Below are 25,861 nucleotides of genomic sequence, written 5' to 3'. Positions count from 1 at the left end.
TCTAGGATCGCGGTGTGTGGAAGTGTGTGTGTATGGATATTTCAAACATATAATCCATTGTAACTAATATCTAACAAATGTTACTTATAGCACTTGATACCAACTACAGAGGCTCCATTCATCAAGGAAACAGTTATTAAATCATGTGTAGTTTCCTTCATTCGGAAAGGTAGCGAAGGACATGCTTTGGAAACTATTACATCAGAATAAGTTAATATTTTTAAGCATCCATATGAGTAAACTTCCTTTATGGGCAAGATTCAGATATGAATAATTCATAAGAAATATGACTGCCTTAAATTTACCAATTTTTAAGGTTAGAGGTATATGGTTTTCACACGAATTCAAATGAATATTATACAAGATTGGGTATTGAGCCTCACAGATTAGAGAGCAATGTATCAATTTGGAATATAAAATATTACCAGGTCCATTTGAAATAGAATGTTTTTATATGCTGCAATTACTTTTTTAGAAAATCTGGTTTTAAATTTATCTTTATTTTGCCTTTTTAAGAAAGATCATTAAATTGTAATATTATGCAGAACACTGATAATCCTGTTTCATTTTAATGTCTTGTCATACATACCATGAGAGAGTTCTAGTTTCTTCTTTTTCAGCCCCTCTGCTAGACTAGATCCAACATCTGGTTCTAGTGCACCATCTAGTGGCTGTCGGAATCACTGATAACCTGACTGTTGCACCGCATTTTAGAAATTACTAAAGCATTTAATTTTTAGAAAATAGAATTCTAAACAGCAATACCAAATTCATAAACTTTTTTTTCTAAAACTCAAATTTGAATAATTTAGTATGCAATATAATTCTTAAAATGAAGGAATCCATATTTGTTATGTGCAGCACAGATTTAAATTATATTAATTTAAATATACTGCATATCGGGCCTGGCACCGTGGCTCACGTCTGTAATCACAGCAATCTGGGAGGCTGAGGTGGGCAGATCACTCAAGGTCGGGAGTTCGAAACCAGCCTGAGTAAGAGCGAGACCCCGTCTTTACTAAAAATAGAAAGAAATTAACTGGCCAACTAAAAATATATAGAAAAAAAAATTAGCCGGGCATGGTGGCACATGCCTGTAGTCCCAGCTACTCAGGAGGCTGAGGCAGGAGGATTGCTCAAGCCCAGGAGTTTGAGGTGGCTGTGAGCTGACGCTGACACCTGACGCCACGGCACTCTATCCCAGGCAACAGAGTGAGACTCTGTCTCAAAAATAAATAAATAAATAAATAAACTACATATTTACTTAAATTATATTATACACTGCTTCATGTACAGAAGACCCACAATTTAGACTGGTGAATATGAACAATGAACCTGCTAATAATAATATGTACATGATTGCTGAGATATATTTTTTCTTCCTTTTTAATATGCCTTAAACCAGTGGTTCCTAACTTTTTTGGCACCAGGGACGGGTTTCATGGAAGACAATTTTTCTAGGGGGGTGGGGAAGGGCAGGTGGAGCTCGGGTGGTGACGCGAGCTCTGGGGAGCGGCTGTAAGTACAGATGAAGCTTCGCTCGCCTGCCGCTCACCTCCTGCTGTGTGGCCCAGTTCCTAAGTTACATGGAAGACAATTTTTCCACGGATGGAGGGGTGGAGCTCAGGTGGTGATGTGCTACCAGGTTCCTAATGAGCCACGCACAGACCAGTACTGGGTGTTGGGGACCGCAGCCTTAAATGATTTAGCACACGCAGGTGTTAGTAAAGGTGTTCAAAAACACTTGGTCACATCTTCAGGTTATTCTCTAAACTGTACATTCACGAAAATATACATAATTACTTTTAAATTTAAAAAGGCACTTCTCAGCATTTCTTTCCTTGCTAATACTTAGAAAATGTTTCTTCTATATTCCTAAAAATATGTTTAAATTACTGCCTAAGTAGTAAATAAACAGATGACTGATCAGGTACTAAGAAAGCACACAAAGATCAAGCGTTAAAGGCAAAATTAACGTGACTTTCTCAAGGAGTTTTTCACTGCTACTTGCTCCCCTCCCATAGCGTGCATGGGTCTTATAAGTCATCTGTTATAATCCCAACTCCACATTAATTATTATTGGTTACACACAAGTAACTTACTCAATACGCCTGAAGCAAAAGTGAGGCTAAGAAGATATCTATTAAAATCACGCAATCCAACCTGAAATCCTATAGAACTAGTGTTCATTTCATTTTGAACACTAAGTTATGAAATCTTTTTTTTTTTGAGACAGAGTCTCGCTTTGTTGCCCAGGCTAGAGTGAGTGCCGTGGCATCAGCCTAGCTCACAGCAACCTCAAACTCCTGGGCTCAAGCAATCCTACTGCCTCAGCCTCCTGAGTAGCTGGGACTACAGGCATGTGCCACCATGCCTGGCCAATTTTTTCTATATATATTAGTTAGCCAATTAATTTCTTTCTCTTTATAGTAGAGACGGGGTCTCGCTCTCGCTCTTGCTCAGGCTGGTTTTGAACTCCTGACCTCGAGCAATCCGCCCGCCTCGGCCTCCCAGAGAGTTAGGATTACAGGCGTGAGCCACCGCGCCCGGCCTTGAAATCTTGTATATAATTATAAAGCAGAAGCCAGCATGGCCTCACTTTGAACCAGTTATAGCAAATCAACTAAACTTCATTCATTCTTTCTTTTTAAAAATAATGTTATTTGACTGATAGTTCAGGAGACTATGTCTGCACATAGTAACTATCTCTCCACTAGGTGAGTGAATGATTTGACATATCCTGGTTTGGGGCAATTTCAAAGGACATTTTGATGGAAACAGAGAAATGTGGGCCGAGGGTAGGACAATTTGGTGGATTCCTGGCTGAATGGAGGTCTCTAGGATCAGGGCATTTTCCTGGAACTTGTCGTATTCAATACCTGCATCAATTACCTGGCAATGACAGAAATGCTAAAGGGAAGAGTGAAAATACTAAAAATAAGGTGGGTGGGATGGATTTTCAAATAATTTCAATTTATTAGAATAATGGGCCCAGATTGATAAAATGGACATAGAACTCTAAATTATTTTCCAAATTTGAAAAAGTACATGCAACCCTCAGAAAAATGAGTCTGTTCTGTCTCTCCAGACTGTCTAAACACTTTCAGTAATAGAGAACTCACTATTCCCAAAGGAAGCCATCATTTATGGGACAGCTCCAACTATACATATAACTTTGCTTGCTTAGGTTTAAAGGAAATCAGTTACAGGTACAGGGGATAGATGAGATCTAGTTGTCAGCAGTTCTTGATTTAGATGATGTAACAGAGAGTCAACTGCTAAATGACTTAACATATTTGCATATGCAGGCATATCTCATTTTATTGAGCTGCACTTTATTGCACTTTGCAGATATTGCATTTTTAAAAATTGAAGGTTTGCGGAAATCCTGACTGAAGCAAGTCTACTACTGGCGCCATTTTTGCAACACCATGTGCTCACTTCGTATCTGGGTGTCACATTTTGGTTATTCTTGCAATATTTCAACTTTTGTCATTATAATTATATCTCTTTTATGGTGATAACATAATCGGTGACTTTTGATGTTACTACTGTAATTGCTTTGGAGTTCCATGAACTGCACCCATATAAGACAGACTTAATCGATAAATGCTGTGTGCTGACTGCTCCACTGACCAGCCTTGCTCTCTCCTGCTCCTTGAGCCTCCCTATTCCCTGAGACACAACAATATTGAAATTAAGCCAATTAATAGCCCTACAGTGGCCACCAAATGTTCAAGTGAAAGGAAGAGTGTTGTACATCTCTCCCTTCAAATCAAAAACTAGAAAAAATTAAGCTGAGTGAGAAGGGCACATGGGAAGCTGAGACAGGCTGAAAGCTAGTTTTTTTTGCATCAAATAGCCACATCGTAAATGTAAAGGAAAAGTTCCTGAAGGAAATTAAAAGTGTTACTCTTGTAAATACATGAATGCTAAGAAAGTGAAACAGCCTAATTGTTGATAGGGAGAAAGTTTTAGTTGTCTAGATAGATCAACCAACCACAATATTCCTTTAAGCCAAAGTCTAATCCAGAGCTAGGCCCTAACTCTCTTCAATTCTATGAAGCCTGAGAGAGGTGAGGAAGCTGCAAAGGAAAAGTTTGAAGCTAGAAGAGGTTGGTTTATGAGGTTTAAGGAAAGAAGCCATCTCTATAATATAAAAGTGCAAGGTGAAGCAGCAAGTGCTAACGTAGAAGCTGCAGCAAGTTATCCAGAAGATCTGGCTAAGATCATTGATGAATGTGACTAAACTGAACAGATAGATTAACGAAACAACCTCCTATTGGAAGAAGATTCCATCTAGGATTTTCATAGCTAGGACAAGCTTCAAAGGATAGGCTGACTCTCTTATTAGGGGATAACATAGCTGGTGACTTGAAGTTGAAGCCAATGTTCATTTACCACTCTGAAAATCCTAGATCCTCTAAGAACTGTGCTAAATTTATTCTGCCTGTGGTCTACAAATGGTACAACAAAGCCTGAATGATAGCACATCTATTTACAGCCTGCTTTACTGAGTATCTTAAGCCTACTTTTAAAACTTACTGTTCAGAAAAAAAGATTCCTTGCAAACTATTACAACTCATTGACAATGTACCTGGTCACCCAAGAGCTCTGATGGAGCTGTGCAAAAAGTTAATATTACTTTCATGCCTGCTAACACAACATCCAATCTGTAGCCCATGAATCAAGGAGTCATTTCTACTTTTAAGTCAAAGAAATACATTTTGCAAGGCTATAGCTGCCATAGCTAGTGATTCTCTGATGGATCTGGAAAAAGTAAATTAAAAACATTCTGGAAAGGATTCACCACTCTAAATGCCAGATTTGTGGGAAAAAGTCAAAATATCACTATTATCAGGAGTTTGGAAGAAAGTTCTTTAACCCTCCTGGATGACTTAGAGGGGTTCAAGACATCAACAGAGGAAGGAACTGCAGGTGTGATGGAAGCAGCAAGAGAACTAGAATTAGAAGTGGAGCCTGAAGATGGGACTGAATTGTTACAATCCCACGATAGAACTTGAACAGAGAAGTTGCTTCTTATGGATGAGCAAAAAAAGTGCTTTCTTGAGATGGAATCTACTCTTGGCGAAGGTGTTGTAAACATTGTTGGAATGACAAAAAGGGGTTTAGAATATTATTAATATATAAACTTAGTTGATAAAGCAACAGGCAGGATTTGAGAGGAGTGACTCCAATTTTGAAGGAAGTCTACTGTGGGTAAAACGCTATCAAACATCACTTCATGCAACAGAAAAATCTTGTGTGAAAGAAAGAGTCCATTGATGCACCAAACTTCATTGCTGTCTTATTTTAAGAAATTGTCACAGCCACCCCAACCTTCAGCAACCACCACCCTGATCAGTCAGCAGCCTTCAACACTGAGGCAAGACCCTCCACCAGCAACAAGATGATGATTCACTGAAGGCTTAGTTAGCATTTTTTAGCAATTAAGTACTTTCTACATTAAGGTATATACATTGTTATTTTTAGACATAATGCTGTTGCACACTAAATAGACTGTACCTGTAGTTTAGTGTTAACATAAATTTTATGTGCATTGGGAAAATGAAACATTCATATGACTTACTTTATTGTGATATTCACTTTATTGGGGCAGTCTGGAATTGAACCTGCAATTCTAGGCACGTGTGTATTAAAAGAAGTCCATTTACAGGTCCTCTTCCCTCAACTTGTAGTTTGAAAACTTTAAAAGACAGAGTGATCAGTTGCAGTGTATACAGAAAGACATGGATGAGAGAACTGGAGGTGTCTGATTTGGGGAAATGAAGAGCTAGTTGGTCCATGACAGTGTTGAGAGGAATATGAGAGCCAGGTGTGAAAAAGTACAGTGTGATCAATAGAGCCATCCCATCAAACTAACATGCTCCAATACCTAAACAGTGCCATTAGAGACAATTCAAGACTGTAGGAGGTAAGGATGCTATCCTCAAATTTCACCCAACCTGTCTTGCAGAAGAATAAGCTGTCACTCAAAGTGTTTAAGGAGAGGTAGGAAAACTGCTGCTGTGAAAATAATATCAGCCAGAAGTCATTCTTGTGCAAAAAAGATAATAACAGTTACAACCACCAGGTTATTGTGAGGATCAAATAAAAAAAATGCATGTAAGTGTGCAGAAAACTGCACAATAGTGACTCACTGCAAGAATGAAAGATGACATGCAGAGGGTTCCCCTAATCAAAAAACATACTAGATTCTGGCATATAAAGTCCAGTCTGAACCTTGGAGCCTACGATTTCATCTTATTCATAAGCCAAGCTAATTAATTCTGCTTCAGCATCAAGGTTTATATTGTTTAGAACTGTAATGCATAAGTGATGTCTACGTCTCCTATACTTTCATAGTATGTGTTAAAACCTGTAAGATGCAATCTTATGAGGCCATGGCGTTAAACCCTTGAATAGTACCTGATTAAAAGTTTCCTCTCTTTCACTGCTCATCACTTGGATAAAAGGGATAGAGGTGTCTGTGTGGAAATGAGGCTAATATATATTCCAGAAAGCTCAAGGAGAATAGGAGTAACTCAAAAATACGTGATGATTCACTGCAGAAAGGTCATTTATTTTTAACAGAAATGCTCCCATAAAAAGTCAGTAATATGGCCTAATCACACTTCCTGCTATGATTTGTGCTATCTCTCGATAGGATGGAATATGCTTATTAACTTCCATGCCTTTATACTCATTCTTTGCCTTAAAAATAAAGAAATTCATTTTAAAATAGTGCCTAAGAGACAGATGCAAACTTCTCATGGGGAAGCTCAGAATCCTGGAAGACAGAAGGATCTGGGAATTAAGTAGAAAAGGGAAATGGGTTGGGAGCAGAGAGGAAATGTGGAAGAGGCAATGTGAAAAATGTGTTGACTTAACCATCCTAGAAATATTAAAAATATAACATGTTAAATGAGCAAAAGTAAATCCCAGATTGCCTCATGTTTTTCTGACTTAGGCAACCCTCCCATGCCATAATTTCATTGCAGACAAAAAAAAAAAAAATGATGCCCAGCTTTGAAATTTAGAGTCATGACTCTGAAAAGCAGCTTTGGAAATAGTCTGTGACTTGTTTTCTGTGAAAGACGACACAGTCCCCTAATAGAATAATATGAGCTAAATAAATGGCAAAGAATGCCAATTCAAATAATTTTGCTTCCTAAGCTGGGAAGCAGTTTCCACAGTGTGGCTGTTTTCAGGTTTGAGCTGGGAATCCAGTGCACTTAAGGTTTCCAAACACTGTCCAGGACAGACTCGGGGCGGGGCTTGCTTGTTCTGCGGCAAGTTTTACCAGGAATGTGTGTGAATGAGTTCCCCTGTTCTAGCTGCTTCTTTGAGCTTCACACGGCCTAGTCACTTTTCCTAGAAGAGGTAGTGTAAGTGTGAGACCCGCTTCCCAAAAGAATACTTTTGTTTGGCTTCTTGTTTGATGTGCCAGGTAGCCATTTTTTAAACTGGATAAACTACATATTGATTAAGTGCTGGCACTGATTATGAAAAAGACTCCTAGATCACTGTGTTCCCGCCATTTTAAAAGCCCTTAAGAAACATTTCATGGGTTTCTAAAGTCCACTAAGACTTAAGCCTTTTCCATATGAGAGGGAGAATACATTCGGCCTAGAAGGAAGGAACTGAACTCAACGTGTCTGTACAATGGGCGAGTAGCCACCTAGCACGCCAAAGGCTGGCGCTTCCTGGACTCCCTGTGACTTTCAGAGGTGAGGCCCCTGCCAGGCTATTACCTGTATGTGTCCTCCGATGAGCCTTCAGGTGAGAACTTTTTGTGTAGACTTTGTTGCAGCCCTCAAAATCACATCTGTGGATACGCCGTTTCCTGGAGTCTGGGGACTCAGACCGTCTCTGGCGTCTTGTGCTCTCGATACTAAATGGTGAAATAGAACTGGAAGAAGAAAAAGCAGAGTTATGTGGGGAGAGGCAACAGAACATAGTCACAGACTCTCACAGCTTCACGGACTCGAGGCCGCTGTGACCACATTTCCCGCTGCCCCTTACTTGGATGCATCTCATTTCCTGACCCCAGAGGTGGGCAGGCAGCGTGACGTATTTCTGGTGAAATCACTCCCAGGGAGAGAAAGACATGCTTAAAACAACAACACTAAACAACAAAACACTAAGACTAAATGAAAGCAGTGGTAGGTGAGTAAATCCCCATTATCAGAAGAAACAATCTGGTGGTGGTAAATTAACATCCCAGTTTTGAACTTCTGAATATCCTTATGGAGAATCTTTTAAGAAGCCCTGCTAACAGACAAGTGACAAAATGAATGTATTTAATAAGTATACAGGGGGATCTGGGTTGTATATGACAACATACAAACTTGGGTCAAATCATAAGGTACATTTCAAAACAAGTGAGGTCAGGCAGAAAAAATGACATCAGTTCATCAATAACATGACTCACGACAAGCTATTTCTGCTTGGTGAAATGTACCTGACATTTAACTTTTCTACTTGGTGTTTTTTTGTGGTGAGGAATAACGTGCATTGTATTTAAAGATTACCTGTACCACCATTATGAAAAAAAAGTTTTAACTATGAAATTTGGCCCTGACTTGCATGTTGTTTAATTTTAATGCCCCAGTAGACAAACAGGATTAGTTTGTAATGTCAGGTAATTCATTAACGTGTACTTTTTCAAACCTTAATCTTTTTTGATTGAGACAGAAATAAAGAATATGACTCATTTTCTTTTTAGTGATCTATGACATTCTTTAAAATTACAGTGAAATATGATTTAAAGAAGTAATCATCCATATTTCTACTATGAAAAACTTACCACTGTTAATATTTTGACATATTTTCTTCCAGCTTTTCATGTTTTAAAAAATTAATTATTAATAAATCACCTCTTTAAAAAACTTACAGATAATAAATTCCCCCTTTGTTTTCTACCATTGTCCTGGTCCTTTCTTCTCCTTCCAGGAAAAGCCTCTATAATCAGTTTTTTTAGAGCCTTCTAATTCTCTTTAATTATGTTTACCTACACATAACTGCATTAATAGAAATTCATAGTTTTATGTTTTATAAGAGCCATATAAATATTATGCTATTCACATCATTCTGTAAATTGTTCCATCACAATGAGTTTTTCACTCAACATTAAACATCTCAGATTTATCCATGTTGATGCAAACACTGTAATTCATTTATTTGAAGTACTACATACTTTAACTTATTGATTCTAAGATCTATTTTTTTCCATATTTTAACATCTCTAAAATCAGAATGCTTCTTACAATTGATGGCTTGCCATAGTGTAACTGGCATAATTTTTTTTATTAGTGCTACATAAAGGAATAGTGCATTTTAGGAATAGATGACATTTCATCTCACATTGGGGTTAGTGAACTTTTTCTGTAAAGGGGTAGATAGCAAATATTTTAGTTCAACTTGAGGGCCATTGAGTTTCATGTTGTAATAATCAACTATGCAATATATATTGAAAGCATCTATAGGTATACATACAAATGAACATGGTTATGTTCCAACAAAATTTTATTTACAAAAATAGTGGGCTATATTTGGCTGTAGTTTGCTTAATTGAGTTATATGAAATATGGTAGTAGTAGTTCAATGAATATTAATCCCAGAGTTTTAAAAATCTATTTCATAAGTGATTACACATATGGACTATTTCTAATATTATACTTTTACATTGCTCCAGTGAACGTTTTTTAAATGTCTCATGCACATATGCCTCTTAAGTTTTCAATGTATCTTTTCTCTTTTACAAATACACAGGCAGCCAAAGCTTTAAGCTAGGCAAGAGTAAATATAAATGATGTTCATCTACCTGCGTCTTAAACAGTTTTATGAAAGATCTATATTAGGAGAATGAAAGAACATATGCTGGGTATGGCTAAGACATTTTTTTCCAGCTTTCTTACCAATCAATGTGGATTTGTGGTTTTCCACATAATTGACTCAGTTGCAGGGATTGGAGCCTATTGTGAAAGAGTCAAAATAGTGTGACTGGCCTGCCCCATGTAAGAACAGCTTTAGTCACTCCTGACAAGCTATGTTTTTGTCACTGGGTGTAATCCCATGAACAAATAAGACTGTGTGTGCTATCACAGGGCAATGGTAACTCATTTCTTGAATACACAGTCATGAAAATAAATATGGATCTTGGCACTGGGGACTTTAAGAAAGGAAGCCATTCATTGTGCTGTATAATATTTGACATTTTTTCTTTTCTTTCTTTTTTTTTTTTTTTTTTTTGAGATAGATTCTTGCTCTGTCGCCCCGGCTAGAGTACAGTGGCATTATTACAACTCAGTGAAACTTCAAACTCCTGGGCTCAAGTGATCCTCCTGCCTTAGCCTGTAGCTAGGACTATAGGTGTGCCACAACACCCAGCTAATTTTTCTATTTTTAGTAGAGACAGGGTCTCCCCTCTTGCTCAGGTTAGTCTTGAACTCCTGAGCTCAAGCAATTCTCCCGCCTCAGCCTCCCAGAATGCTAGGATTACAGGTGTCAGCCATTGCGCCCAGCCCAATGTTTGACATCTTTTAAAACTGAGTAAATGATATATTTCCTTCAAATTACAACTTAAAGGCTATAATAAGAGCACTTTGTTCTGTACAATTCTTTATACACACTAATATGTAGAAGTCCAAATGTAACTATGCACAGACACACACATACAGGTTTCTCCTGATTTTAGTTATTAATATTTATCTTGCTAGCTATTTGTGTATACTGAGAAAAGTAAAAAATAAATCTGAAATCAAAACGAAGTAACTACTAAACAGTCCATAGTGAAGTAACGTTGCAACACAGCCCATCCACGACTTAAATATATGGTAGGCATAGAAACAAAAGCAAGGGCTACAGGAGAGCATGAGACTGCCTCCCTGAGAGTTTTGAATTTATATCAAAATGAAGACTGGTTAGGTGGGTGGTCTTAATGCTATAAGACCTCATACCTTGGTTTTCCTCATTCTAAAATTAAATGTTTCAGAATATTATTAAGAATAATCACTTAAACATATTTGTACAATGAATAGAAAAATAATTTTTAAAGGAAGGCATGTGCAATGAATGGCTACATCCACTAAAGCTGGCTTTGAAATGACATTCAACAGGTAAAAGTTCTCTTGGTTCCCCTTTCTAAATGGCAGAGGCATCCTCAGAAGGTGTCAAAGAACCTTTGGCTCAACTGTACCTTTTAAGAGTACTTATTAGATCTCTTTGTGGAAAGGTAGGAAGGCAAATGTGGTGCTGAAGAAAAAGTGAACCAGAAATACATAAACACTTAAAGAACATAGGAAGATGAGAGGATGATCCAAGTCCAAGGAGGGCTGGGGGGCCCATGGCATAATTCTACTGTAGGTGGATGACAGCCATGGATTGGGGGTTTGACAGACCCAAATCCATGGTTGGAAAGGTGACAGTCAAGGTGCTGGAACCAAGAAACCAAGTAATTTTGTATTTCTAGAACCTAGGACATGGTGGGCATTTAAGAAATGTTTGCTAAATACAATGAATGAATGTACCAAGCCACGCAGTCCTAACTTTTAATTTCATATAACCAATCAGTTAATTAATTCTTAATTGGTTAATTCATACTTACGAAGATCCTTTGATTGCAAGCCTTTGGATAAAGGGCACTCAATTCCTTACTCCTATACCCATTTCCCCAAGTTTCATTCAAAGTGGCTACTGACTATCAGGGAATCTGGGTAACCACTAAAAACACACACGTATACAAGTGCTTCAGGTCTTTCCCCTAAGTTCAAGAGCAGGACATTAGACAGTATTGCTTACAATTAACATTCTCAGTGGGAGGCCACTGATATCTGTGCAGGTTGCTGGTGAAAGAAATAACACGAATTTTCCCTTTGGTCCCAGCAAGCATCCAGAAAAGCTGCAAAAGGCAAAGGAACAAGCCTTACTCTGGGTGATGTTATCCTGTCCCATCTCACTCTGGAGCTACCATGAGAAAGAGTGTTTGGTAACAGAGCAGAGCTCATTACACTTTGGGTATTTCTGCTCTGCCCTTCCTAATGCTTTCTGAGCAATACGCCCTTTGTTCAGGAGGCAGGCACTTGAGGTATCCTCAAAGGCATGAAACCTGACTTCTGTGCTTCAAAAATTGGCCTTGTTCTAAAGAATAGAAGAAATGTGCCAGTAACTACTGCATATGCCAGTCTGGTATTCTTCCAGTAAACCTTAGTAATAAGCTTAGCACAATGAAAACGGTAGAGGTAGACTAGGCTGTTACTGTGTTCCCAAATTCTACACTAAATACATCTGTACAGTTCAAAAGAACAATAACTAAAGGCTCGCTCCTTTCCCCAGAAGGTTAGGCCATTTACAGTAGTGAATGAACGCCCGAGGGGGCCTCACAGGTATCGCGTTGTGATAATTAGATCTAGAGAGAACAAATGAGTGAATCATGACTTCAGTTGCACAATAGTCCCACTTGGCATGGCAAGTTAAATTAGAATTAAACCCAGAGAGGCTCAGAAAGTCACATCCAGGAACAGCTCTATTTAAATAGAAGGCACTGCGTGGCTGTCATGAAAGAAATTAGGGTTAAGTGTAATCAGCAGGTAATAAAAGACCATTTGTCATGTGTGACCTTAGTGTGATGAGATGCCCTTTGCTGAAATTGGAGTTTTCGCAGGAGTTTAAAAAGATAAAAAGGCCAGGACATTCTTTCAAAGCTGAAAAGGGGACACATACACCTCAAATTTAAAAACAAGAGAAGAAAACACTGGAATTGTGGGAGCTTTAGTAAATTCAAACACACAGTCTCAACAGAACTTCAAGGAGCATGGGCTGAAGATAATAACGATTGCTGACATTTACAGAATCCTTACTGCTATGTAGCAGGCACTGACCTAAATGCTTTAAGCTTCAAAGCAACTCCCCGAGGTTGCTACTATTAGAATCTCCATTTTATAGATAAGGAAACTGAGGCACAGAGAGGCTAAGGCCAAAGCCAAGACAACGTCCACAGCTATGACAGAATTTGGACCCAAGTCACGGATGAAGATAGAGGTATCATAAACCAGCATATGATAAAATAGGAAAAGACAACAAAATATTCTGTATCATTTAAAATTCTACTCCATCTCAATTATATAAAATACAGCACATAAACGTTCTAAAATGTAGCATGCTATAAGGCACACGCTTTTCTCCTGAGAACTTCAAACCGTTTTATAAATACGGTCAGAGAAGCATTCAGTATATTTACTTATTATTAATTTACTTAAGAAAATATTTTATCAAAGTTGTTGTAAACTATATATATTTATTTCCAGGGAAATGTTTTTTAAAGGCTGAGTTTGGCAGTGGTACACAGTAATGTCTGCCTTGCCCATCAATGCCACAGAATTAGTTCCTTACCTGCCGCTCCACTTTATTTACAATTGTACCAAAAAGAGTTTTGAGTTGGTGCACAACAGAGTTACCTAAATGGAAGTGGGGGCGTTCAGTTTTAAAGAGTATGTTTTGTACTGTTTCTGAAGTCTAACATTATTTTGAATAACACATTAAACATCACCTAAAGGAATTCTGATTAGCTTTAGCCATAGAATCCATGTAAGGAGAACAACTTCCTTGTTAGTTAAATCAAACACCATTTTGGGAATGAATTACGGAAGACATAAGCCAGACAGGAGTGGATGAGACTTCACCAGGATTCAGTTAACCAGGATTTAAATCTCAGTAAAAGCCGCTCTTTTCATATGAACAGACCAGACATCTGCAATATTTTGTAGGCTTTCTCCTAGCCAGCAGATGGCCTCAGAAGCAGAAATCTTTACATTTCTCTCCCACACTGTAACAGACAGCTCCTGTCAGACCATGGCAATGTCTTTTCTTGGATGGAAACTGTAGGGAAAAGGTGCTATTAATACTTAGATACACTCACTACCAAACCCCCAGCGGCTACATTCCAGATTCACCAGCATCAAGTTCCTCTTTTATTCCTGCCTAAAGTTTTTTTTTTTTTTTTTTTTTTTTAACAGAAAACTACTTTTGAACAGACTGAAACTATAAGATTAGCAGTTGCCACCCTTTCCAGAAGCTGTGACCAAGACATTATACCACTTCATGTTCAAATATGGATTCAATAAAAATGTTTTCACAAAATGCATAAATCAAGAGCAATACATTTGCTAAAATATGTCAAAAAGCTCAATCTTAGCATATATCCAAACTAGAGTTTAGTATTTTTTTTTCATATGAACAGATTATGTCCAAAGTGTATTTCTAATTATTGCTTTAATAAACAAAATCTCGTACTAAAATTATTAATGATAAAAAGATAACAGGTTTACAAATGAGCCTTTTTGGGGAGATGGGGCAGGGGAGTGAGTCTGAGGATGGATTCACAGTATATCGTGATTTTTACTTAAATTTAACAGCCTCCACTAAGTACTTTCCTACATCATTTTCCAGACTATTAAAAAACTCAAAACTATTATAGGCTTATCTCTCTGCTCTTCTTTTGATGCATCATATTTTAACAAGACTATAAGCTACCTTAAGTAAAAGGTTTAAAGATAATAAAAATAGAAAAAGTGAATCATTAACAGCATTAGCTATGATTGGTTTTACCAAATTTTTATGATGAAATTAGACTACAAGTTAAATGAAGATTGCTAACAACAAAGAAAACTGACTCCAGATATACAATATCCATTCAAAATAGTTACTTTGGGGGGAATACTTTTATGCATTGCAAAGACTTTACCCAGTAAAAATCAATTCACAATGTAGGATGAAAGAAGGGCTCTGAGATAGGTGTGGAATTCTGAATTATACTGGACATACCTACTGAAAGGAAGACATATAATTTGCTTAAATATTTAGAGGAACTTTTCTATAGAATTTCTTCAGAAAACATTAGGGTTTCAATTATGTTTTGTGCCATGAGTCGTAGCTTGGTGGATTCATTTGAACCTCAACAACAACCTTCTAGGGCAGAATGGAATTAATTATTTTAAGCTGAATGCCTTTAAGGCAGGCCCTGCCCTCCTCACTCTGACATGGGTCCAGCTACCATCAATTGGCTTATAAGAGCAGCACTTTATATCCATCTTATCCATGTGGCTCTTGAACACACCTGAATTTGAGACCCTATAGAATCATGCTAAATTGGAAAAATAAATTCTCCTTACTGGACTAAAGATAAACTTTGAGCTGCTCAAGAGTGAAGAGTCTTAGGCATGCCTCCCTCTAGAAATGATGTTATCGATAGACGCTTAAAGAGTGAAGGGAAAGAAAGCAAGGGAGGAAGTAGGTTGAGAGGCATAGTTTACCCTATGAGGAATTTACCAAGTACATAGGAGCCTCACCATAACAATGCACTAGGGCAGGATTGTATAGGAGGAAGTTAATTTTTCCATATCAGAAGTATCTTCTTAGAAGGCAGATTCACCAATACGGTAGTCCCATGGATATACCCAGGCCAAGACAGTATGTAATAAAACAAACATACATGTTTCGAAATATACAGTTCTAATGAGATACTGTAATGCAGTCATAAACTTTTGACGTGATCATGAAAATAGGCCTCTATCTATTTTATGATGATCATTAACCAGATCTATGTTATACTAGAGATTTGTTTTATTAAAGAGCACTGACATTATATCAGCTAATTATCTGGTACTTAAGCTTGCATAAATTATTTAAGCATTTTTAGTGCTTGCATAGGATTATATAAACAATAAGACCAAATAGAACTCATTGGTAGTTTTCCACTTGAGTTTTTGTAACCAAAACAACTGTCTAGTGCCACATATAGGCATTTTTTCCCACCATTAAATGTCCATGTATTTGAATTTTAGAGAAAAACAATCTTCCCATTTGAGGCAGAGAATATTTTACCTGCTTTTTATTTTCCTTCCCGAAAACTTCACTTAATCTTTGAATACTCTGCAAAATTAATGTTGAAAAAGTAGGGAGATACACTAATGTGACCCATATTCCTAACCTGAAGACATTAAAAGATGAGGAGGCTGGGGTATAGTGGCTTATGCCTATAATCCTAGCACTCTGAGAGGCTGAGGCAGGCAGATTGTTCAAGGTCAGGAGCTCGAAACCAGCCTGAGCAAGAGTGAGACCCCATCTCTACTAAAAATAGAAAGAAGTTAATTGGCCAACTAAAAAAATATATATATAGAAAAAATTAGCCAGGCACGGTGGTATATGCCTGTAGTCCCAGCTACTCAGGAGGCTGAGACAGATAGATTGCTTGAGCCCAGGAGTTTGAGGTTGCTGTGAGCTAGGCTGATGCTATGGCACTCTAGCCTGGGCAACACAGTGAGATTCTGTCAAAAAAAAAAAAAAAGAAAAGAAAAAAAAAAGATGAGAAAACAGATTAATTACTGTTCTAAGGCTACATAGCTAAATAGCGGCAGAGTTGGATCCAAACACCAGGCCTTTTGATCCCTATAGCTAAGACTTTTCCACTTTCCAATGAGGTTATAGAAAGATTTGTATGATAATTTCTACTCAGAATGAAGGAAAACCTGCTTGGCAACACTGATATTCTTTGTTTTTCGTTAAATAATTAGAACTACAACCCCCATTCTATTTACTGTTTTGCTTTGGCTGCTAGGAAACTTAGATACAATAGCCTAGGATTTGTTGTGCTTATTTTCCACTCTATAAGATTTGAAACAGAAAACGATATGGTTTTAATTTTATATCGTAATTTTTAAAATGTATGTATCATGAAGTTCTTTCAGAACGAGGGAAACTATTAATGATGAACAAACAAAAACAAAACACAGAATATGTTGTTCTTTAAAACAGAGAGAACCTTATGAAATTTGAATCTGGGTTTTAATTTGCAGATTTCTAAACTAAAGTTCTGTGATCAATAAGCTCATATTATTATATGTAAGGAAAAAACAAAACAAAAATCCTAATTCTTATGGCAGAAAAGAAACATAGGACTTGTAGTATGAAAATACAGATACAAATCTATACAAAGTTATAGATTATAACTTATGAGCTATGGTATGTTGGACATTTCATCTTTTAGATTTTCAGATTTCCATATTTCAAGTGGATATTTAACACTGACTACTGAATGGAGCTCTCATGAAGATTAGCTTAATGTAAAGCTGACCCAATATTTACTATATCCCCAACACTTCTTAATGTTATGTTCCTACTTTTTTTTTGGCTAATAACTTTATTAAGATATAATTCACGTATCATAAAAGTGACCCTTGTAAAATGAACAATTCAGTAGCATTCAGTACATTCACACTGCTCTGCAACCATTACCTCTGTATACTTCCACAACATTTTCTTCACCCCAAAGAAAAGCCCATGCTCTGTTCTGGATCCCCCCCAAAAAAAAAGAAAGGAAAGAAAGGAAGAAAGAAAGAAAGAAAACCCCCAAATCATTAGCAGTCATTCTGCCTGCCCTCTAATTCTTGGCAACTACTACTCTACTTTCTGCCTCTAGAGATTTGCCTATTCTGGACATTTAATGGAAATAACACCATACAATACATGGCCTTTTGTGACTGCCTTCTTTCACTTAGCATAAAGTTTTCAAGGTTCATCCATGTTGTAGCATGCATCAATACTTCACTCCTTTTTTACAGTCAAACAATATTCCATTGTATGGTGAGATCGCATTTTATTTATTCACCTATTAGTTGATGGACATTTGAGTTAATTCTATCTTTTGGCTATTATGAATAATGCTGCTGTTAACATTGAGTACAAGTTTTTGTTGAGCATATGTTTTCAAATCTCTTAATCCTCAAAATTTGTTCCTTTTTTATCAAGATCAGTTTCATAGGAAATTTACAACCATTATCAATTTTTACAAAAGAAAAGGCAGCTGGAGTTTGGACAGGGATAGCATGGACTCCGTGGACCAATTTGCAGAATTCTGTCATCTTACCAATATTAAGTCTTTTACTCCATGAACACAGCATCTTTTTCCATTTAAGTTTAAAACATTTTTTAATGTTTTTTTTGTAGTTTTCAGTATTCAAGTCTTATAATATTTTTGTTAAATTTGTTCCTAGATATTTTCTTCTTTTTAATGCTATTGTAAATGGAAGTTTTCTTAATCTTGTTTTTAGATTGTCCATTGTTAGTGTATAGAAATACAACTAATTTTTGTATATTGATCTTGTGTTTTGTAACTATGCTAAACTCATTTATCAGCTCTAGTAGCTTTTTGGGGGAATGTATTAGGATTTTCTATATAAGATCATGTTAACTGCAAATATAGTTTTACTTCTTCCTTTCCAATCCAGATTTTTTTTATTTCTTTTCCTTAATTGCCTTGGCTAGAATGTTGAGTGAAAGTGGTGAAGGCGAACATCCTTGTCTTTTCCTAATCTTAGGGGTCAGTACTCAGTCTTCTGCCATTAAGTATGTTAGCTGTGAGCTTTTCACAGATGCTCTTTCTCAGGCTGAGGATGTTCCCTTCTATTCCTAGTGTGTTGAGTGTTTTCATCAAGAAGGGATGCTGGATTCTGTCAAATGCCTTTTCTGAATCTATCGAGACAATTATGTGGTTTCATCTTTTATTCTATTAATATGGTACGTTATATTGATTTTCATATGGCAAACCGGACTCATTGCTGGGTTAAGTCTCACTTATCATGGTATAAAATCATTTTTATATGTTGCTTGATTCAGTTTACTTGCATGTTATTGAGGGATTTTGAGTCGATACTCATAAGGGATATTGGTATGTAGTTTTCTTGTGAGGCTTTTGTCTGGCTTTGGTATCAAGATAATGTTGGCCTCAGAGAATAAGCTGGAAAAGTGTTCTGGGCTCCTCCTCAATGTTGAGCTCCACGGGACCATGTTTACACCCAGATCCATTCCTTATAATATCAACTGTTCCCATTTGCTGACATTTATCCTCTTTTTCCAACCCCAGTTTTGCTCTTACCCTGCTTCCACAGAGTTGCTGCCTCTGACATTGCTATGACATTGGCACTACTGTCACCTATAAGTTCTCATATCACAAAAGTCTTGGGGCCCTGCTGTCCACCAAATATACACACCTGGCCTATCCTATTCACCTGAGAAGAGTCAGATAAAAACTTTGCAAGTTTTAAAGCATCACATAAATATCATTTACTTTTCTAGGTTCACTGTTCTCTATTATTGGCAAAACACTGTCCACAGTCCTCAGCATCGCAGTATTGCTAGATATTACTGTTTACCTCTCAGTGTATACTGTACTGTTTACAGCACACTTAGCGTATACTGTAAAATACTGCAGGTAGCATAATAATGACTTATATAGCACAATACATAGATGATTATCACAAAAATTAGGCAAAAGTAGGCAGGGTAGGTATTGTTATTGGCAGTCTTATAGCTAAGGAACAAGAGAAAAGAGAATGGTTAAATGCTTGAGAAATAATAGAGTTATGAGCTCTAGTTTATACTTTTCTTCGTACCTCACATCTTTTCCATGGAAAGAGAAAAATATTTAATATATCAAGATGACAATATTGTCTCCTATACCGTATTTATTAATGATTAAATATTATATATTCTGTCATTTTTTTCTAACTTGGCTTTTTCCTGCTGAGAGCAATCAGTAAGATGAGAGTAGTAGATCAGTAGTAGTTAGTTATATAGATTTTTCATTTTAACACTACTGATTCCATAAAAGAAAAGAACAATTATTGTCTGTAAATTTACCATAGGAAGGCAAATGGGCATGCAAAGGCATCTTTAGCATGTTTATAATCTAGTGAGGTGTAGGATTTGAGTATCTATCTACCTCAAATACATGAAAAATTATTCAAATCTTTATCAACTCTATGCCAGGTGGAAGTCTAACCATCCTTCCCGTCCCTAAGATGTGTGTACATTTCTGGAAAGTTTATGTTCCCAGGGCTACTTTGTCCTCTAGCATCAATCCTGATGCTATTAATACAATCAGTACTTTCTTCAATTTGCACATCAAGAACAATCACAGAAATCTATCTGGATGTTTAGTAGCCCCTTTCTACAGATACTGAGGGACCCCTGGAGCTTCGGTTTCCTAGATTCTACCTGTAAAATGCTCCTGGTTACTTCTGTGCTGCTCACTGGTCCCATACAGCCTGAGGCTCTCTTCATCTTGCTGGCTTCATCATCTCTTCTCTGATTTCTTCCCTATCCCAACTTTATGCAAAAGAAAAACAACAAATTCCTTCCCTTAGCACGTGGAGATCAGCTTTCCCCTACCAAAAGCCTTGGGAGTAAGGTTATCCCCAAGTACCTGGCTCTGAGGTGTGGGTGGGGTTCAGCTCAGAGTCTGCCTCTAACATACATTTCCACACCAAGAGTTTTGTTCTGGAGAAATTTGGTGCCAGCTGTTAAGATAATAAAAATTTCTCCAACTTATGATATATGTAAATCATAATTATATAAGCCCCCAAAATGATATGTGATAAAGAGAGACATGATGAAGTGCTATGGGACTCAAGAGAGTGAGTGTCTGATTCTCTCTGGGAAGATCAGGCCAACCAAGCTTAATGGAAGATACCAACAAATGGGTCTGGAAAACTATGAATAATATTAATTAAAAATATTAATATTAAAAATATTAATAAGTGTACATGTGGGTGATAAATAGAAAGCAGAAGAGAGGACTGATGATTATGGATGTAAAAAAATCACAAAGTCAATCTTCTTAGTAATAAATTATCTAACAAGCAGTTCCTCATAGGTGGGTGGGTAGGAGAGAATACAAGGCAGGCGCCAGATAGAATAGACTTTGAATGTTCCTGTAGAAGAACTTCATTTTGTAGACCTTGGAAGTGTCATGACTGAGTTTTAGGGTTTGAGTTTTAGGAAGACAATTCTGGCTTATGAGAGTAGGATTCACTGGGTGAGAAAGTGATTAAAGTCAAGGTCATTTATTAGAGAGCTATTTATTGCCATCCTCTAAATAAGTGCATTCTACCTGAACCAAAGTAGTGTCTTTAAATCTGAATCAGAGGGGACCAATTTCAAGGCATTTCAGAAGCAGAACTGTCAGTCCTTGGTGATGGATTGGATAATGGCGGAGAAGGGAGAGAGAGGAATGAAAGGTGACCCTAGCAGGTTAGCCTGGGTCAAAAGTAATGCTAGAGCAGGACAAAAGTAATATCATTAACCAACCTAGACTCCACAGGAAAAGTGGCAGGATAGGAGAAGCTAATGGCTAAAATTAATCTATTTATAAACAATAAATCTATCTTTAAATGACAACAGAGTGGCACTTTCTTTTTATTTGATAGGCCAGTAATAACTGAAAAGGAGAGTGGAAACTAAGTCATAAAGAAGTATTTTCAGGGAAAACGTGAATAGATTTTATAAAAGAAAGCTCATAAAATAAATTAAATTTAATGGTAATGGAATTTCATTAAATGCTGTCCAATGTGTAATTCTAAAGGCCACGTAGTTTGTAGAGAAAATTAGACTAAACATGCATAGTTTTTGTTTATTCAGTCAATTAACATTCATTAAATTCTTTTAGGGATATTACTATGTTGATAGTTGGCAGTTTACATACTTGATGACCTAGGTGATTGCTTTTTTGATTGGTTTTAATTATATGAGTTTGTTTTTCAGGACCTCAAAGAGATGCACTTAAGTGGAGGGAAGGACAAAGGGATGAAAGAACCAAGTTCTGAAGCACTAAGTATGGCCTTGGGCAGCTTGCTGAGCATGTTACATATTACAGTAGCTTGGAACAGTGGAGGGGCTAAAAGATCTGAGTGGAGAACTACTAGTGTAAACATCTTGCCAATGCATTTTCAGCTACGTCTTTAAAACATTTATCAGCTTCCCTAAGCTTTGCGTTCTTTTCCTATGAAAAAATAATACCTATAGTCTGCGGGGTCATAAAAAGGATTACGGTTATGAAAATAAAACATTTTCAGTGAACAAGTGGATATTTGGGAAATGACTGAAGTTACTGTTTTTTCACTTTGAGCTAACTGCAATTAACCCCATTTTATAGATGAGAAATCTGGGGTTCAGTTAAGTAATTTGCACAAGAGCACAGATACGAAGAGGTAGGTATTGCCTTTTCAGTGCTTATTATCCCTTTTCAGCACTTAGAAAAGCAGCTGGCAAAGGAGGTGCTCGTAGATACTTGCTGAATATTAATGAAAAGTGGTGCACATTTATGTACGTCCTCCTCTCTTGATCTCTGAATGTTGGTGGGCCCCTGAGCTCAGTCTTGCGGCCCCTTCTCCTTTCTGTTCCCACTCTTCCCTGGTGATTTCACTTACTCCCATGTTTTGTGTGGTGTGCTTCATATACAATCTTTTTGTATACCGCCGAATTCTATTTCAAACTCCCCTCCTCGAGCTTTAGACTCATATATCTTTTTTGACCTTCCACTTGTATGTCAAATATATGACTTTAATTTAACATGCCCAAAGCTGAACTCGTGTATTTCCCCCCAAACTTGATCCTTTCCCAGTTTTCCTTATCTTAGGAAATGATCACTACTCCCCTGGAGGTTCAAAACAAAAACAGGAGCCCTTCGTGAATATTCTCTTTACCACTTATGATCTTTCAGCAGTACCTGCTGGCTCAACTTCCAAAATGTACTCTAAGTCTGAACACTTCTTACTATCCTCCCAGCCCTACTCTTTCCTTACCTGGCTTCCTGCTGTAGCATCTAACTGGAATTCCTGCTTCCATACCCTTCCGCCTGCCTCCCACAGTCTTTTAAATTTTAATTGTAGTGATATATACATAGCATGAAATTTACCCCTTCAAACAATTTTTATTTTTGAGACAGGGTCTCACTCTATTGACTGGGGTAGAGTGCAGTAGTGTGATCATAGCTCACAGCAACCTCAAACTCCTGGGCTCGAGCAATCCTCCTGCCTCAAGCCTCCCGAGTAGCTGAGATTACAGGTGCACACCACCATACCCAGATAATTTCTCTAATTTTTGTAGACACAGAGTCTCACTATGTTGCTCAGGCTGGTCTTGACATCCTGGCCTCAAATGATCCTCCCATCTCAGCCTCCCAAAATACTGGGATTACAGGTGTGAGCCACTGTGCCTGGCTCCCTTTAACCATTTTAAAGTGCATGATTCAGTGGCACTAAGTATATTCATATTGTTCTGCAACCATCACCAATATTTATATCTAGAACTTAATTCATTATCCCTAACAGAAACTCTGTTCCCATTATATAATAACTCCCTGCCACCCTCCCTTCCCTCAGCCTCTGGTAACCTCTAGTGTACTTTTTATCTCTATGAATTTGCCTACTTTAGGTACCTCATATCAGTAGAATCATAGAGTATTTGTCTTTTTATGTCTGTCTTATTTCACTTAGCATAAAGTTTTCAAGGTTCACTTATGTTGTAGCATGTATCAGAATTTCCATCCTTTTTAAGGCTGAATACATGCATGTGTATATACACACACACACAACAGTTTGTTTATCCATTCACCCATGGATGGATATTTGGGTCGTCTCCACCTTTTGGCTATAGTGAATAATGCTGCTATGACCTGTATCTGTTTGAGTCCCCGTTTCCAATTTTTGGGGGCATATACCCAGAAGCGGAATTGCCGGATCACTTGGTAATTGCAGGCTTAACTGTTTAAGGCATCACCAAACTGTTTTCCGTGGCAGCTGTACCATGTTATTAATATACTCCCACAAGCAAAAGCACAGGGGTTCCAGTTTTTCCACATCCTAACACTTGTTATTTTCCTTTTTTTTAAATAATAGCCATCCTGATAGCTATGAAGTGGTCCCCACAAATCTTCTTAGTAAAACAAATACTGTCCTATCAAAACACCAGTGGTTTCCCATTTCACTTAGCGCAAAGCCCAAGGTCTTTATCACCTAGGAGGGTCTAGGGAGCCCTGAGACCTCATCATTCTCCCTGAGGCTTCGTCTGCTTCTTCCACAATGGCCTTCTGACCACTCCTGGAGCATGTCAGGTCCCTTTCAACTCAGTGCCTTCATGCTTGCTATTTATTCCTCTGCCTAGAACTATTTCTCACTGTTATCACATGGCTTTTGGCCTCATTAATCCATGTCTCTGATCAAATGTTGCTTCTTCAGGAAGGACATCCCAGCACCTGGTCTAAATAGCCTCTCCTGACCCCCTCACACCACACCCTCCCACTGACTATAGCTTTATTTTGCTTCACATCCCTTATGACTGCTAACATTGTGTCATAGTTATTTGTCCATCATCTATCTCTCAGCAGAATGTAAGTTCCATGTACTAGGGGCACTTTTTCTTACTCATCTTTATATAGCAAATGCCTAAAACAGTGCCCAGCAAACTGAAGGCACTAATTATTAAAGCAGGGGCCCCCTCAAATGTTTTAAACAGGGGGCCAGTTCACTGTCCCTCACTGTTGGAGGGCCAGACTATAGTTTTAAAAAACTATGTTACGCTTCGTATGGAACCAAAGAAGACCCCGAATATCAAGAGCAATTCTAGGCAACAAAAACAAAATGGGAGGCATTAATATGCCAGATATCAAACTATACTACAAAGCTGTAGTAATTAAAACAATCTGGTATTGGCACAAAAACAGGAATATTGACCAGTGGAACAGATGTGAGAATCCTGATATAAAACCATCCTCATATAGCCATCTCATCTTTGACAAAGCAGACAAAAATATACGCTGGGGAAAAGAATCCCTCTTCAATAAATGGTGCTGGGAAAACTGGATAGCCACCTGTAGAAGGCTAAAACAGGACCCACACCTTTCACCTCTCACAAAAACCAACTCACGCTGGATAACAGACTTAAACCTAAGATATGAAACTATTAGAACTCTAGAGGAAAAAGTTGGAAACACTCTCCTAGACATCGGCCTGGGCAAAGAGTTTATGAAGAAGTCCCCAAAGGCAATCACAGCAGCAACAAAAATAAATAAATGGGACATGATCAAACTACAAAGCTTCTGCACAGCCAAAGAAATAGTCATGAAAGTAAACAGACAACCTACAGAATGGGAGAAAATTTTTGCATCCTATGCATCCGATAAGGGACTGATAACTAGAATATACTTAGAACTCACGAAAATTAGGAAGAAAAAATCAAATAACCCCATTAAAAAGTGGGCAAAAGACTTGAACAGAAATTTTTCTAAAGAAGACAGAAGAATGGCCAACAAACATATGAAGAAATGCTCAACATCTCTAATCATCAGGGAAATGCAAATCAAAACCACAATGAGATATCACTTAACCCCAGTGAGAATGGCCTTTATCAAAAAATCTCCAAACAATAAATGCTGGCGTGGTTGCGGAGAGAGAGGAACACTCCTACACTGCTGGTGGGACTGCAAACTAGTTCAACCTCTGTGGAAAGCAATATGGAGATACCTTAAAGCGATACAAGTGAATCTACCGTTTGATCCAGCAATCCCATTGCTGGGCATCTACCCAAATGATCCAGTGACACTCTACAAAAAAGACACCTGCACTCGAATGTTTATAGCAGCACAATTCATAATTGCAAGGCTGTGGAAACAGCCCAAATGCCCATCAATCAAAGAATGGATTAATAAAATGTGGTATATGTACACCATGGAGTACTATTCAGCTCTAAGAAACAATGGTGATATAGCACACCTTATATTTTCCTGGTTAGAGCTGGAACCCATACTACTAAGTGAAGTATCCCAAGAATGGAAAAACAAGCACCAGATATATTCTCCAGCAAACTGGTATTAACTGAGTAGCACCTAAGTGGTCACATAGGTGCTACAGTAATAGGGTATTGGGCAGGTGGGAGGGGGGAGGGGGGCGGGTATATACATACATAGTGAGTGAGATGTGCACCATCTGGGGAATGGTCATGATGGAGACTCAGACTTTTGGGGGGAGGG

At 37.7% G+C, this 25,861-nt stretch overlaps 1 protein-coding gene across 4 annotated transcripts in view; it reads right to left on the bottom strand.

The window, feature by feature from the left end:
* The window catches only part of KLF12 (KLF transcription factor 12), a 589,204-nt gene that overhangs the window by 21,410 nt on the left and 541,933 nt on the right, over window positions 1–25,861 (bottom strand). For all 4 annotated transcript variants that reach the window (XM_076009379.1, XM_076009377.1, XM_020290313.2 and 1 more), the window contains one exon: window positions 7,755–7,912. In XM_076009379.1, coding sequence (XP_075865494.1) covers window positions 7,755–7,912 — 158 coding nt within the window. The remainder of the gene's footprint in view (window positions 1–7,754; window positions 7,913–25,861) is intronic.

Source organism: Microcebus murinus, chromosome 13 (genome assembly GCF_040939455.1).
Source record: "Microcebus murinus isolate Inina chromosome 13, M.murinus_Inina_mat1.0, whole genome shotgun sequence".
Classification (NCBI taxonomy): domain Eukaryota; kingdom Metazoa; phylum Chordata; class Mammalia; order Primates; family Cheirogaleidae; genus Microcebus; species Microcebus murinus.
The sequence above is the reverse complement of the archived record's forward strand: the minus strand, read 5'-3'. Positions and strand labels throughout refer to the sequence as shown.